General features: G+C 50.8%; 1 protein-coding gene across 1 annotated transcript; it reads right to left on the minus strand.

Annotated features, from left to right (window-relative positions):
- Nucleotides 1-2,874: 2,874 nt before the first annotated feature.
- On the minus strand, nt 2,875-14,340 carry Nucb1 (nucleobindin 1). The gene is made up of 13 exons (XM_042700486.1): nt 14,240-14,340; nt 13,664-13,794; nt 10,335-10,442; nt 9,950-10,082; nt 8,474-8,577; nt 7,426-7,611; nt 7,093-7,183; nt 5,608-5,666; nt 5,242-5,334; nt 5,078-5,170; nt 4,143-4,313; nt 3,804-3,906; nt 2,875-3,682 (listed from the first exon to the last, which is right to left on the minus strand). The coding sequence occupies exons 2-13, from the start codon at nt 13,781-13,783 to the stop codon at nt 3,570-3,572; spliced, it is 1,374 nt and encodes a 457-aa protein (XP_042556420.1). The 5' UTR covers nt 13,784-13,794; nt 14,240-14,340; the 3' UTR covers nt 2,875-3,569.
- Nucleotides 14,341-16,329: the final 1,989 nt, after the last annotated feature.

Below are 16,329 nucleotides of genomic sequence, written 5' to 3' on the forward strand. Positions count from 1 at the left end.
ACTGCGATCCTCAGATCTCAGCCTCCTGAGTAGCTAGGATTACAGGCATGAACTATGGTTGTTTTATTTTCTCTCTCTGTCTTTCTCTCTTTCTTTCTTTTTTGTCTATCGTGGGGCTTGAACTCTGGGCCTGGGTGCTCTCCCTGAGCTCTTCAGCTCAAAGCTAGCACTCTACCACTTGAGCCACAGCGCTACTTCCAGAATTCTAGTGGTTTTTATTGGAGATAAGAGTCTCAGAGAGGGGCTGGGAAGGTGGCTCAGTGGTAGAGCACATGCCTTGCATTCCAGAGGCCCTGGGTTCGATTCCTCAGCACCACATAAGAAAAAAGAAAAAAGCCCGAAGTGGTGCTGTGGCTCAAGTGGTAGAGCGCTAGCCTTGAGCTGAAGAGCTGAGGGACAGCGCCGAGGCCCAGAATTCAGGCCCCAAGACTGGACCCCCCCAAAAAAAAAAGAGTCTCAGGGACTTTGCTGCCCAGGCTGGCTTTGAACCAAGATCCTCAGATTTCAGCCTCCTGAGTTGCTAGGATTATAGGCCTGAACCACCAGCACCCGGCTGAACTACCAGTTCTTAACTCTGTTTTGCAACTCTTAATCTTCCTGTGTCAGCACTCTGGGGTCTATTACGCAAAATATAAGAAACTATAATTATCATCTGGCTGGCCAAGTTCACCCACAACAGATCAGTAGTCAATTTCCTTTAACTTGCAGACATTTAATTAAGACCCTGGTGTCACCTTGGTGTCATCCTGGGAGTCATCGCTCCCAGGTTCACACAGGAGGAACAGGGAAATGATCTTTAGAACACAGCATCACTGCCGGGAAGAAAGAGAGACCAAAAAGCTGGGTGCCGGTGGCTCATCCCTGTAATCCTAGCTACTCAGGAGGCTGAGATCTGAGGATTGAGGGATTCAAAGCCAGCCTGGGCAGTAAAGTTTGTGAGACTCTTATCTCCAATTAAACTCGAAGTAGAGCTGTGGTTCAAAGTGGTAGAGTACTACCTTTGAGCTGTTAAGAGCTCAGGGACAATACCCAGGCCCAGAATGAAACAAAACAAAATGGAACCAGGTGCTGGTGGCTCATGCCTGTAATTCTAGCTACTCAGGAGGCTAAGATCTGAGAATCACGGTTCAAAGCCAGCCTGTGCAGGAAAGTCTGTGAGATTCTTATCTCCAATAAACCACCAGAAAACCAGAAGTGGCACTGTGGTGCAAGTGGTAGAGTGCTAGCCTTGAGCTGAAGAGTTGAGGGACAGCGCCCAGGCCTAGAGTTTACTGCCTACAACAGACCTCCCCCCCCAAAAAAAATTAGAAAGTCATTATTCTACTTATTGCAGAAAGGGAAATTTAAATTTTAAGTTTTTTTTTTTTTTTTTTGGTCGATGGTGGGGCTTGAACTCAGGGCCTGGGCGCTGTCTCTGAGCCTTTTGTGCTCTCAAGGCTAGGTGCTTTACCACTTGAACCACAGCACCACTTGTCCAGTTTTTGAGTGGTTCAGTGGAGATAAGAGTCTCATGGGAACTTTTTTGCCCAGGCTGGTTTAGAACCTCGATCCTCAGATCTCAGCCTCCTGAGTAGCTAGGACTATAGGCATGAGTCACCAGCACCTGGCAGGTTTTATTTGCTGGTACCTTAGATAAAGGAGGTCAGGAATGGTCACACCTGAGACCTCTAAGCCAAGTTCTCAAATACCAATGACTGCTGCTGGGTGATTCAGGCTTAAGGACAGAAGCCACACCTTTCCTTTTTTTTTTGTCAGTTGTGGGGCTTGAACTCTGGGCCTAGGTGCTGTCCCTGATCTCTTCAGCTTAAGGCAAGTGCTCTACCACTTGAGCCACAGTGCCACTTCCAGTTTTCTGGTGGTTCATTGGAGATAAGAGTCTCATGCTCCGGCTGGCTTTGAACCATGATCCTCAGACCTCAGCCTCCTGAGTAGCTAGGATTACAAGGAAGAGCAACTGGTGCCCAGTTCCTATGCAGTCTTATCAGATGCATTCCGGGAAAGAACTGCTGCCATTTTATGAGTTTGACAGATTGGCTCAATAAAACTCAAGTGCCAGTTTTTGTTGCCTTTGGTACCAGACGTAACAGCTTGTAAAGATCAACTGTCTCTTGAAAGCAGGCATGAACCAGTGTTACCATAGGACAGTGAAGATCAAGGGCCACGGTTTATTTTTGGTAGTTCTGGGGTTTGAACTCGGCCTGCTATGCAGGAGCTATGTCTTCCTTAAGCATGCCTCCAACCCAGGCCTACTATTTTTGTTTTTGTGACAGTATTGCCACTTGAACTCAGAGCCTCCATGCTCTTAGCTTTTTCCCCCTCAAAGGCTGGTACTCTACCATTTGAGCCACAGCTCCACTTTGTATGTGTGTGTGTGTGTGTGTGTGTCAGTCCTGGGGCTTGAACCGAAAGCCTGAGTACTGTCCCTGAGCTTTTTAGCTAAAGACTTGTGTTCTACCACTAGAGCTACAGCACTGCTTCCAGCTTTTTAGTGTTGTTAGTGATTTTATTTTTTTGCTGGTCCTGGGACTTGAACTCAGAGCCTAGGTGCTGTTGCTGAGTCTCTTTGTGCTCAAGACTACAGCTCTACTGCTTGAGCCACAGCAGCACTTCCAGCTTTTTCTGAGTAGCTTACCAGAGATAAGAGTCTCACAGGAACTTTCCTTTCTGAGCTGGCTTCGAACCATAATCCTCAGATCTTAGCCTCCTAAGTAGCTAAGATTAGAGGTATGAGCTATCATGCCTGGATCTAGTATATACTTCACTGTGGAGCTTGCCAAATTTCCACTTGGGCAGGAGAGGCTGGACTATAGCTCGTGCATGGGCAAAGCAAAAGGAACAGGACTATGTGTGTATACACAGACACAGGAGCACACATTTGTTCTGAATTGTGTATTTGGATGGAATAGAACATAGCAGCTAACAGCAAGGAGAGGCAGACAGAAAGGTGGACAGACCTGACTCCTAGCCTACGAGCCGAACCTGGGACAGGGCCAAACAGGGCCAGGAAGTCAGGGAGGAGGCTGAAGCTGAGGTAACTGGAAGTGAAGGTCCCAGGGAGAGTATGGCCTTGGAAAGCAGCATTGTGGTTCTGCTGAGGTTGCGTAGTGTCTCTTAGCATCCCTCTGCACAAGATAGAGACTTCTCTGGGCCCACAGAGGAGGCCTGGAGGGACCATAAGGCTCCAGGAACCGGGCCCAGCAGCCTGTGACTGGTACAGGATGAGTCCCCAGTTTGGGAAGCTGAGTGCCAACCAGCAGGAAGGACAGACCTATAGTTCATGCTCCCTGGGGTTTACGGGTGTGTGGGGGGAGAGGGGTCCTGAATCCCATCTGGTACAGCAAATCCCTGACTGAACACAAGAAGAGGCAGGTCCCTTGGAGAGGGACAGAAAGAAGAGACCGCAGACTTGAAGAGTATAAAAGCTGCTAGCAGATAAAGACAGACACTGGGCCTAAGCAGCGATGCCTGAAATGCCTCGGGTCCCCTCCCCGGGCTGGTCCACAGAGAAGCCTTGTGATGTGCCATCGGCTGTTGTCAGTGGGAACTCATGGCCCCTCAGCTCCAAAGGATCATGGATGCTGGGAATCCAGCTGGGGCAGCTCTGGGGACTGCTCTGGAACCTTCTGTTCTGCAGCCTCTACACCCTTCTGGTCACCGGCCGGGGCTGGGACAGGAACATCATCTGGAAATGATGGAGGAACCATCTGGTCTCCTTCAAACCCAGGAGTCCAGACCCCTGTATCTCCTCCCTCGAAAGGGGGAGGAAGGAACCTAGTCTTTCTCCCTGGGCCCAGGATCAGCACCTGTGTCGGAGTGGAACTTGAGCTGTCCCTCAGGGTTGGCGGGTGGAGCGTTATGACTTTCCTGCTGCTGCTGCTGCTTCCTCTGTTCCATGTGTAAGACAGCCTGCATGAGAGGTGGCAAGAGGTTATAGAACCAAAATGCCCTCACTGAGTCCTTCTATCACCACCTACTGCCCTCATCGAACATGGCTGCTGTGATCCAAGGAAAAAGCCCTGCCCTTACTCAAGATGGCGCCAACCACCAGAAGATCTACCAGAGACTAATTTACACGCTCATGTGGACAAGAGCAAAGGTCCTCAGAGATGCAGGGATGGACCTCAGCTTCCCTGGTTGGTCACCTGCTGCAGCTCTCTCCTCTGGGCCTCCAGGCGGTCCTGGGATCGCCCGAGGGCCTCGGTCTCCAAGCTGAGGCGCTGGGCCTTAGCATTCAGTTCTGCCTCCCGGGCAGCCAGCTCCTCTTCAAACCGCCTCAGCTCCTCCTCTGTATAAGCTGGGTGCATCTCCACCGTCTGCAGGGCCCAGGAACATGGCAATCAGTTGGGACATCATGGTTAGCCATGCTCCCCACTTCCCCCTGTGCTGGAGGCTAAGAGGGCTTAAAGAGGGTTTAAGGACAGTGATCTGACACAGGGCTAGGAGGAAATAGACCCAGACAGGAAATAGAGACAGCGAAAAGGGGACAAAGATCCAGAGAAGTGAATGGAAAAAAAGGGAGAGAGAAGAGAACTGAGAGAGGAAGGAGAAAGAGACTCAGAGAAAGGGGGACAGAAATGAGGGAGGGGGGCCAGAGACCCCCAGAGAGAAAGGGGAGCTGGGCACCGGTGGCTCATGCCTATAATCCTAGCTACTCAGAAGGCTGAGATCTGAGGATTACGGCTTAAAGCCAGCCTGGGCAGGAAAGTCCAGGAGACTTGTATCTCCAATGAACTACCAGAAAACCGCACTGTGGCTCAAGTGGTAGAGCGCTCACCTTGAGGTGAAGAGCTCAGGGGCAATGCCCAAGCCCAGAGTTCAAGCCCCACAACCGACGAGAGGGGGGGGGTCTCAGAGAATCAGTAATAGGACAGAAGCTCAGGGATAGAGACAGACAGAGATAGGACAGATCAGACCCAGAAAGAAGGAGATAGAGACTCAATTAGAAGGGAAGGGGAATAGACACTCAGAGAGAGTGGGAACCAGAGTCAGAAAGAGAAGAACAGATAGAAAAGGACCCTGAAAGCCAGGAATAACTGGAAGATAGAGACTGCGGCCTGGGGATTGCCCATGTCCTTACCTCCCAACCCTCCCCGGTGTCCCCAAACTCCTTCCTCTGTGTGGATGCAAGGAACTCCTCCAGGGTCACAAGGCGGTCCTGGTTTGTGTCCACCTGGAAAGCCAGATGAGGGTAAGAGACAGAGCAGAGGCCAGGGCCCTTCCCATGCCCAGTTCACTCCTCACATTCTTCATCACGTGCTCCCGCATGCGCAGCCGCTCCTCCTCCATCTCCCGCATGTCATCTTCCTCATTCTTGGGGTCATACACCTTTTCCAACTGCAGGATCAAGAGAGAAGCGGGAAAGGAGTGAGAGATCCAGGATAGTAGCCTTACTTAGGCCTGGAAAAAAAAAACACACCGGACTTCAACTCCCAGCAGGCCTTGGGGCTTGCAGCCACTATCATTTGCTTTCTGCCCCAGGAGCTTCTGGGAATCGTAGTTTGTGCTGAACCTTCACTTAGGGGTTACTGAAGGGGACCGGTTGAATCCCTGAGGGTACAGGTAGCTGATTTGAGAGTGCCCTGTTCCCATGGCTTCTAAGATACTCACCTCCTTGGTGAAGAGGGCCTCCAGCTCCTGCTCATCCAGGATACCATCACTGTTGATATCTGAAACAAGGGGAAACCACAAGCTATCTCTGAAGACCGCGTGAGTCCCAACCCCAAGGGATCAGCTGGTGAAGGAATTTTAAGCCTGTGTGTGTGTGTGTGTGTGTGTGTGTGTGTGTGTGTGTGTGTGTGTGTGTGTGTTGGGGGGAAGGGTCTATATCAGTGGATAGGTAAGGCTAGGGTTTGAGGCCTACATCAACTTCATGCTCAGCCATTGCCAGGATGGCCCGTTCCCTAGCAACCAGGGTGCTGAGAAAAGCAGCAGATGAAGTGGACTGTCATGTGGGACTATCTCTGTGCCTGGTACCTGGTGATCCTCTTCCTAGGATACAGGGGTATTGGGACTTCTGCCTCCCAGATAACCAGGCCAGTGCCAACTCCACTTGCTTGGGGAACTGGCATAGTTGCAGTGCTATAGACCCCCTCATCTCAGAACCTCTCCCCTACCTCTGCTTACTTTTTTTTTTTTCTTGTCAGTTATGGGGCTTGAACTCTGGGCCTGGGCGCTGTCTCTCAGCACTTCAGCTCAAAGCAAACGCTCTACCACTTGAGCCACAGTGCCACTTCTAGTTTTCTTGTGGTTAACTGGAGATAAGAGTCTGATAGAGGGGCTGGGAAGGTGGCTCAGTGGTAGAGCGTTTGCCTTGCGTGCATGAGGACCTGGGTTCGATTCCTCAGCACCACATAAGCAAAAAGAAAAAAGCTGGAAGTGGTGCTGTGGCTCAAGTGGTAGAGTGCTAGCCTTGAGCTGAAGAGCTGAGGGATAGCGCCCAGGCCCAGGGTTCAGGCCCCACGACCAAACCCCTCCCCCCCCCCCAAAAAAAAAAAAGAGTCTGATGGACTTTCCTTCCCGTGCTGGTTTTGAACTGCAACCCTCAGATCTCAGCCTCCTGAGTAGCTAGGCTTACAGGTGTGAGCCACTGGCGCCTGGCCTTCTGCTTACTTCTAAGTGAGTAAATACCCTAAGAAAGTTCCCACCTTGTTTGTGTCCTGGTAGCCAGAACCTTGATCTTGCAAAAGCAACAGTTATTTTTACTTATTTTTTTTATATGTTGCCAGTCCTGGGGTTTGAATTCAGGGCCAGACTACTGTCCCTGGGCTTCTTTTGCTTAAGGCTGGCACTCTACCACTTGAGCCACAGCACCATTTCTGGCTTTTTCTGTGTATGTGGTACTGAGGAATCAAACCCAGGGCTTCATGCATGCTAGGCAAGCACTCTACCACTGAGCCACCTTCCCAGATATAATGGTATATTTCAATTGTACCCAACTTGCAATGGATCCTAAGCCTACCAAGAAGACTGCGCAGGGGAAGTAGATTTAGGTATTTTATGGTGAGGATAAGGAGATTCCTGTTGACATTTGGGCAGCATAATGATCAGAGCTTCCAAGTTCTGCCCAGGTCTGGGACACCCATCCCATCTTACCATGCAATATGAAGAATGTCTTGGGGTTAAATCTGTTGGGGTCCAATCCATCCAGCTCCTCCCAGACCTCCTTTAACTGTGCTTGGCTGCCCTGTGGAGAGACAGGAGCTCATAAGCAAGACATCTGTGTGCCCTGGAATTAATCCTTTGCCTCCATCCAAGAAACTTCACACTTGTCAAGCAAGAAACCAGAAAACTACAATTCCCATCAGCTACTGGGGCAACCATATTTTTTAGTATCAAGGAATTACTGCCTAAGAGGCTGCTGGGAGTTGTAATTCTTCAACTATTTCAGTCTGGCACTTTGGGAGTTGGACAAATGGGGATCCTCACAGGCACATTAACTTTGGGGTGCTCCCTGTGCCGGCGCTGCTGCTCTTCCAACTTCCTCTCGGCCTCCTTCCTCTGCTCTTCTCCCAGTGACTCCAAGTAACGGCGCCTCTCGTGCTCTTTGAGCATCTCATAGCGTTTGAACTCCTCGTGGTGGGCAGCATCATACTGTGCGAGGTCCCTGGTTGCCTATGGAAAGGCTAGTTAAGATGATCTAAGATCCTCAGATCTCAGCCTCCTGAGTAGCTAGGATTACAGAAGTGAGTCTCTGGCACCCAGCTACATTTCCCTGGATTGTGACCTGGGCTATTTGTGTTTCTTACTGAGGGAGAATGGCAGGTATATGCCATTATGTCCAGGTAGGAGTTGAAAAGGGGGTCTCATCAGCTTTTCTGTCTGGACTGGCCTTGAGCTGCCATGTGCCCAATAATAACTACCTAGTAGCTATGGTTCTAGGTATAGGCTGACGGACCCCAGGTCTGGAAGGACTTTTGGGTTTTTTTTTTGGTCCGGTTGTGGGGCCTTAACTCTGGGCCTGGGCACTGTCCCTCAGCTTTTCAGCTCAAGGCGAGCACTCTACCACTTGAGCCACAGCGACACTTCCAGATTTTTTTGCTTATGTGATGCTGAGGAATCGAACCCAGGGCCTCATGCATGCAAGGCAAGCGCTCTACCACTGAGCCACCTTCCCAGCCCTGGAAGGACTTTTGGAAAAACCTGCCCTCTGCCAGCTTTGCCCACAAAAGGCAAGAGGTTTCCATGTAAAACTTGGCTCTTCTTCCACCCTCTGTCAAGAGTCCTGGGTCGGGCTGGGAAGGTGGCTCAGTGGTAGAGCGCTTGCCTTGTATGCCTGAGGCCCTGGGTTCGATTCCTCAGCACCACATAAGCAAAAAGAAAAAAGCCAGAAGTGGTGCTGTGGTAGAGCGCTAGCCTTGAGCTGAAGAGCTGAGGGACAGCGCCCAGGCCCAGAGTACAGGCCCCACGACCAGACCCCAAAAAAAAAAAAAAAAAAAAGAGTCCTGGGTCCCTGCAGTCAGGACCCCCTCCTTACCGTCTGGATCAGCAGCTCCAGGTCGCGGGCCTCAAACGTGTGTTGGTTCTGGGGGTCCAGGTGTTCAAACTGCTTCAGGAGATTCAAGTGATCCAACTGCACATCTGGATGAGGGGAGGGTCAAATGAAACTATGCATGGGGCATTCTTTCTTTCCTTCTTTCAGAGTCCCAGTCTTGGGACAGGTATGTTGAGAGGAGTCAGAGGGGAGAACCAAAGATAGCCAGCTGGGCCTGAGACAATCAGGGAGAAGTTGACACCACCAGTGAGTCTGATGTTTGAAATAATAACAATAAGAGGCTGGGAAGGTGGCTTAGTGGTAGAGTGCTCGCCTAGCATGCATGAAGCCCTGGGTTCGATTCCTCAGTACCACATATATAGAAAAAGCCAGAAGTGACGCTGTGGCTCAAGTGGTAGAGCGCTAGCCTTGAGCACAGAGAGACTCAGGGACAGTGCCCAGGTGCCGAGTACAAGCTCCAGGACTGGCAAAAAAATAATAATAATAGTAATAATAATAACAATGAGGTGGGTAATGGTGGCTAATACCTATAATCCAAGCTATTTCATAGGCTACAATCTGGAGAAGGATGGGGGTTTTAAACCAGCTTGAGTGATAAGCCCATGAGATTCATCTCAACCAACAAAAAGCTAGGTGTGATAGTATATGGCAGTCATCTTAGCTACTGAAGGGAAACAGAAATTACAGAATCATGATCTGGGCCAGCTAGAATAAAAGCTGACACTCTACTTGAAAAAGCAAGCAAGCAAGACGGGTTGGGGTTTGGCTTTATGTTTTCTTTTTTGTGCAGGTCCCTCCTGGGGCTTGAACTCAGGGCCTGGGCGCTGTCCTTGAGCTGCTTTTGCTCAAGGCTAGCACTCTACCACTTGAGCCATATTGCCACTTCTGGCTTTTTCTGACTAGTTTATTGGATATTAGAAAGTCTCATGGATGGGGCTGGGAAGGTGGCTCAGTGGTAGAGCGCTTGCCTTGCGTGCATGAGGACCTGGGTTCGATTCCTCAGCACCACATAAGCAAAAAGAAAAAAAGCTGTAAGTGGCGCTGTGTCTCAAGTGGTAGAGCACTAGCCTTGAGCTGAAGAGCTGAGGGACAGCGCCCAGGCCCAGAGTTCAGGCCCCACAATTGGACCTCCCACCTCCTCCCCCACCAAAAAAAAAAGTCTCATGGACTTTCCTGCCCAGGTTGGCTTCAAACTGTGATCCTCTGATCTCAGGCTGCTGAGCAGTTAGGGTTACAGGCATGAGTCACTGCACCTGGCTTTGACTCTTTTGAGATGGGATCTTACACCATAGCTCAGGCTGATGAAAAAAGATGACTCACAGTAGCCAAAAGGAACAGACAATGCACACCTCCATCCACAAAGCAGTAGAACTCTGTGGCAGGCTATTCCCAGGGGATAGTGGGGTTCCACAAACCACCCAGAAGCCCGGACTCCAGGCCTCCCCTGCCCAGGCTCACTGGGCTCCTGCTCTGCGTCCATCTTGGCCTTCAGCAGCATGCGCAGCCGGGACACCTCCTGTCGCTTCAGTTCGTCCAGCTTGGTGCGGACATGGTGGCTGACAAAGTCCAGCTCTCGGCTCAGCTTACCACTCTGCCAGGAGGATGAGGGAACAGTGATCAGGCTGGGAGAGAGGGAGGGGGAGGGAGGTGCCTGGAGGGAGAGGATATTAGGTAGTCTCTTCCCTTCCTAGTCTTCTGTCATTTTCTCTCAGGCCTGTCCATCTGCCTCCATGATTAACTGGATAACTTGGGTTCCCCGCCCGCCCTCCCACCTCCCTGATTCTCACTTTAGAGGTTCATAGCCTGGCAGTGCTGGCACCCTGACTCTGCATTGCAGCCTTACCTTGATGTCCTCAGCATTGGCTGCCTGCAGCTTCTCCCGGAAGTGCCCATCTGTCTCCAGCACGTTGATGACCTCTTGGAGGTAGCGGTGGTAGTACAGGCCCGTGTCCTGAGGGTCAAGGGTCAATACAGCAGCTCTGCCTCACCCTCATGTGGCCAGATCCTGGCACCACCCAGAGCCTCATGTCCCACAGGCCTGCTTCAACAGGACAAAGAGACCAGGCCAGCGGACCCAGGTTCCAAACCCACCTGGTGTGTAAGCCTAGGAGAGTCACGTGGGCCTCTGCCACAGTTCCCACTTTTTTTTTTGTCTGTGAAAATCATACAGAGTCACTAAGCATGGTGGGCAGGCCTGTAATCCCAGCACTCTGGAAGCTGAGGCAGGAGGATTTCAAGTTGTAGAATACAGCCTGGCTACACAACGAGTTCTATGCCAGCTACACAGTGAGACTGAGATAATAAATAAATAAATACGAGCCAGGCGCCGGTGGCTCACGCCTGTAATCCTAGCTACTCAGGAGGCTGAGATCTGAGGATCGAGGTTCAAAGCCAGCCTGGGCAGGAAGTGGTGCTGTGGCTCAAGTGGTAGAGCGCTTGCCTTGAGCTGAAGAGCGTAGGGACAGCGCCCAGGCCCAGAGTTCAAGCCCCACAAGTGACCAAAAACATAAAATAAAACAGGGCTGGGAAGGTGGTTTAGTAGTAGAGTGCTTGCCTTGCATGCATGATGCCCTGGGTTCAATTCCTCAGCAGCACATAAGCAGAAAAAGCAGGAAGTGGTGCTGTGGCTTAAGTGGTAGAGCACTCACCTTGAGCTGAAGAGCTGAGGGACAGCGCCCAAGCCCAGAGTTCAAGCCCCACGACCAACCAAAATAAATAAATAAATAAAACAAAACAACACAAATTAAAAGCTGCTGCAAGGTATGGTTCAAGCAGTAGAATGCTTACCTGGAGAGTTAAGACGGTGAGTTCAAACTTTGTACAATAATAATAACAACAGCCACCAAGGACTAGGGACAGAGCTTGGGAGTATTGTAGCCTCCCATCCAAAGATCCTGGGTTTGATTCCCAGGACAAAAGCACCACACACACACACACACACACACACACACACACACACACACATACACACACACACACACACACACACACACACACACCTGGGTTTGATTCCCAGGACAAAAGCAACACACACACACACACACACACACACACACACACACAAATCAGGACCGGGGAGGGGAGCACTCCCTCCCCCTGAGCAGGCCTTATTCAATCACACACACACACACACACACACACACACACACACACACACAAATCAGGACCGGGGAGGGGAGCACTCCCTCCCCCTGAGCAGGCCTTATTCAATTAGTAGAGCACCTGTCTAGCAAACACAAGGTCCTGAGTTCAAATTTTAGTACCACCAAGAAAAAAATACCATATGGATGTGCACCTGGCCCAACCCCACAGCTGATTGGGAAGCAGTAAAACACATCACCTTCTGTCCACCCATTCAATTTCCAACAAGTATCCACAGAGCCCTACAGGGGTCAAGCAAGCAATATCACCAAGATCCTCCTGTCTTAGCCCTGGACCTCAGTCTTCCTGTCTGTAAAATGGATAATAGATACACTGTCACTTGCCATGCACAGGGGACTGGTCCTAGTTCCCCTAGAGACACCACAGTGTTCAAGTCTCCTGTAGAAAGCAGCATCATGTTTGCATTTAATGCATACAAATCCTCCTGTATGTGTAATTGCTCTTACTTATGATGATGATGATGATGATGATGATGATGATGGGGATGGAAGCCAGGGCCTCTAGCATACTACACAAGTTCTACCACTGAGCTATGCTCTACTCCACATTACTGAGGTTGGTAAGTTTCTGTTCATTTTATTAGCTTTGTAATGAAAAAATACATTTTCAGGCTTGGAGCATGATCCCAGCAAGTGTAAGGCTCTGAGTTCCATCCCAGTGCTGAGACAGAGAGAGAGAAGAAGGAACAAATTCTACTGTGGCTTAAAAGATCCTTCCTGGGCTGGGAAGGTGGCTCAGTGGTAGAGCGCTTGCCTTGCATGCATGAAGCTCTGGGTTCGATTCCTCAGCACCACATAAGCAAAAAAGAAAAAAAGCCAGAAGTGGCACTCTGGCTCAAGTGGTAGAGTGCTAGCCTTGAGCTGAAGAGCTGAGGGACAGCGCTCAGGCCCAGAGTTCAAGCCCCACAACCACACCCAAAAAAAGAAAAGAAAAGAAAAAAAAAAAGATCCTTCCTGGCTGGGAATGTGGCTCAGTGGTAGAGTGCTTGCCTCACATTATTGCGGTCCTGGGTTCGATTCCTCAGCACCACATAAACAGAAAAAGCCGGAAGTGGCGCTGTGGCTCAAGTGGTAGAGTGCTAGCCTTGAGCTGAAGAGCTGAGGGACAGCACCCAGGCCCAGAGTTCAAGCCCCACAACCAACAAAAAAAGAAAGAAAGAAAATACTTGGGCTGGGAAGGTGGCTCAGTGCTAAAGTGCTTGCTTGCATGTATGAGGCCCTGGGTTCAATTCCTCAGCACCACATAAGCAGAAAAAGCCGGAAGTGGAGCTTTGCCTCAGTGGTAGAGTGCTAGCCTTGACTGAAGAGCTGAGTGACAGACAGCACCAGGCCCAGAGTTCAGGCCCCACGACCCAAAAAAAAAAAAGTCTCACGGACTTTCCTGGCCAGTCTAGCTTTCTAGCTTTGAACCATGATCCTCAGATCTCAGCCTTCTGAGTAGCTAGGATTACCAGCCTGAGCTACCTCACCTTTTTATGTTTATGTGTTGGGGATTGAACTCAAGGTCTCACGCTTGCTAGGTATTCTACCACTTGAGTTATGCTCAGTTTGCTTTATTTTTCTGGGTAGATCTTTTTTTTTTTTGGCCCTGGGCTGGCCTTTGACAGAAATCCTTCTAGCTATGCTTCCTTGATAGTGTGAGCTACCTGCACCTGGCTCAATCATTTTTTACTCAGGCTGGTCTTGAACTCAGATCCTCTAGATTTCCCACCTACCAAATAACTAGGATTAACAGGCATGCATCACCAACACCGGATCAAGAGCAATGTGAAAAGAACAGAGAAGTTTTCCTGGGAGAGTAATGCAAACCTTCCCACTTAAAATCGGACTCAATTTTCCATATCTTAGAAGCAGAGACATCCTCTCCGCCACCACCGTTTGATACCAAGTCCCATTCCCTGGTACTGCCAAAGAGTGTCAGGTAAAGGACAAGTCACGATCGCCAGGCAGGGAGAACATGGAGGGGCCTACCCAGGAGACACCATGCGAACACCTGCCCAGGGCTACTCACCGGGCTCTCGGTGGCGGGGTTCTCCTCCTTCCTGGGCGCCCCACGCTCCAGGGGAACAGCCAGTGCAGCCGGCAGCAGTAGCAACAGGAAGAGGGCTCGGTGGGGCCCAGAGCCAGGCATGGCGGCGTGGCCTAGGGCAGGCAGGGAGGTGGATGATGGTTGTTGGTGCCAAGTCTCTGTCCCCCTGGAAGCTACAAATCTGGGGTTCCCAGGGCCATCCCCACTGATCAGAGCTAAAACCCCAAGGCATTTCGTTACCTAGGACCCAGAGCTGCAGGCCTTTTTAGCCTTCCCTTGCCCTGACAGGTACCCCGGCCCCCGGATTCACGGTCATGGCTTCTTCCTGGCCAGCCATCTCCAGTCTCTGCTGAGGCCCCAGAATGGGGACCCCCCCCCATCATCTCCTGGCCCGGACCCAACAATCCAGGCCCCCAACCTCCTCTTTCCCCAGGCCCACAAAGTCCTGACCGCCCCCTCCCTAAGAGTGTACCCCCACTTCTCAGCTCTCCATACAGCCCCCTCCCCTGCCACACACACACACCAAGCACCCCAAGCCTGGGACCCTGAGCCCCTCACCTTTCCCCCCCAGCACCGCAGTGGGCGTTTTCCCGGGCAAGGATCTCCGGGCCAGTTTCTGGTGAGTTCCCTCCCAGGCCACGCCTACTTCCCGGACAGACCACGCCCCCGAGAGCCTGATTGGTCCACGATGGCGCCGGGCTCCGCGGGACGGGCCAGCGGCTGCGCGCGTTACAAATAGGCGCTTGCTTGCCTGTTTTCCCAGGCCTCTGTTCCCTTCTTCCTCCATCCCTCCCGCCTCCTTTCTCAGAGATCAACGTCTCATTGCAGTATTTCCTGTGTCATAGGCCAAAACAGAGCACGGTCCCTGCAGATAGGGGAAGGGGGGCGAAAAATTAAAAAAAACACCCCACCAATAAAACAGCAAACTTCCCCCATTCCACCCCAACCTCTTGGCCCCTTTGCCCTCTGGGAGATGTAGTTTTCCCATTCATTTTCGTGCAACTAAACCTTAAAGTGACTAATTGCCCAATAGACATTGCCTATCGTGTGTGTGTGTGTGTGTGTGTGTGTGTGTGTGTGTGTGTCTCTCTCTCTCTCTTTTTTTTTTTTTTTGTGCCTGTCTGGCTTGAACTCAGGGCCTGAGTGTTGTCCTTGAGCTTTTTATTTATTTGCCTCCTCCCCCCCCCTCCCCAGGGCTAGTGTCCTACCACTTGAACCACAGCTCCACTTCCACTTCTGGCTTTTTGGTGGTTAATTGGAGATAAGACCCTCATGGACTTTCCTGCCAGGGCTGGCTTTCAACAGTGATCTCAGATTTCAACCTCCTGAGTAAGTAGGATTGTGTGTGTGAGCCACTGTCACCTAGCCTTCTTTCTTTTTCTTTTCTTTTTTTCTTTTTTGCCTGTCCTGGGCTCTTGCCTTGGGCACTCTCAGTGCTCAAGGCTAGCATTCTACCATTTGAGCCACAGCACCACTTTTGACTTTTTCTGTGTCTGTGGTACTAAGGAATTGAACCCAGAGCTTCATGCATGCAAAGCAAGCACTCTACCATCAAGCCACATTCCCAACCACATCTTTCTTTTTTAAATTCAAATCTTTTTGTTAGCACATCTTAGCTGTACAAGGGTGATTCCTTATAAATTTCTTCTAAGCGAAATGTAGACAGGCGCTGGTGCCTCATGCTTGTAATCCTAACTACTTGGGAGGCTGAGATCTGAGGATTGCAGTTTGAAGTCAGCCCAGGCTGGAAAGTCTGTGAGACTCTTATCTTCAGTTAACCACCAGAAAACCAGAAGTGGCGCTGATGAAGAGTTGAGAGATAGCACCCAGGCCTAGAGTTCAGCCTTGAGCTGAAGAGCTAAGGGACAGCACCCAGGCCATAGTTCAGGACCCACCTCCAAACCCCTCCCTCCCAAAAAAAAAAATGTAGCTGGGTGCTGGTGGCTCACTCCTGTAATCCTAGCTACTCAGGAGGCTGAGATCTGAGGATCATGGTTCAAAGCCAGCCCTGGCAGGAAACTCCATGAGACTCTTATCTGCAATAAACCATTAGAAAACCAGAAGTGGCGCTGTGGCTCAAGTGGTAGAGCGCTCGCCTTGAGCTGAAGAGTGCAGGAACAGCACCCAAGCCCAGAGTTCAAGCCCCACGACTGACAAAAAAAAAAAATGTAGATAGTCACAAATACCCAGCTGCCCTCTTGTGGGTCCCTTTAAGAAACATCCACAGGCATTTCCAATTCCAATTTGGAACCCCTGGGAAGCTGTTGCCAGGCCGCCTCAGTGGCCAGCATTGTTTGCTGGAAGAGGAATCTTGAGAGGCCAGTAGGGCCTGGACTAGGGCAAGCCCCTAGTGGGACTCCCACTTCTCTCCCAGCCCTTATCTTTTCCAGCCTACTTTTCAGACCCAGAGATTTGGTCCTCAGGTCCAGAAGAGAGGGTCAGGTATGTTTAGAGTTTGGCCACAGAGGGTTGAGCATTAGTAACCCTTCAAGGGGAGGGAAGGGCATCTCCAGGATCCCAGGCAAGAGGATGCGGAGAGGGGTCTGGGGTTTAGAGCCAAGAGCCCTGAGTTTCAGTATGGATGCAGGAGAGATACAGGGACTTGGTTAGGGTGGACATTTCTGGCCTTACTACTAGTGATAAAATCC

Source organism: Dipodomys spectabilis, unplaced genomic scaffold (genome assembly GCF_019054845.1).
Source record: "Dipodomys spectabilis isolate Male_0828 unplaced genomic scaffold, ASM1905484v1 ptg000266l, whole genome shotgun sequence".
NCBI classification, from domain to species: domain Eukaryota; kingdom Metazoa; phylum Chordata; class Mammalia; order Rodentia; family Heteromyidae; genus Dipodomys; species Dipodomys spectabilis.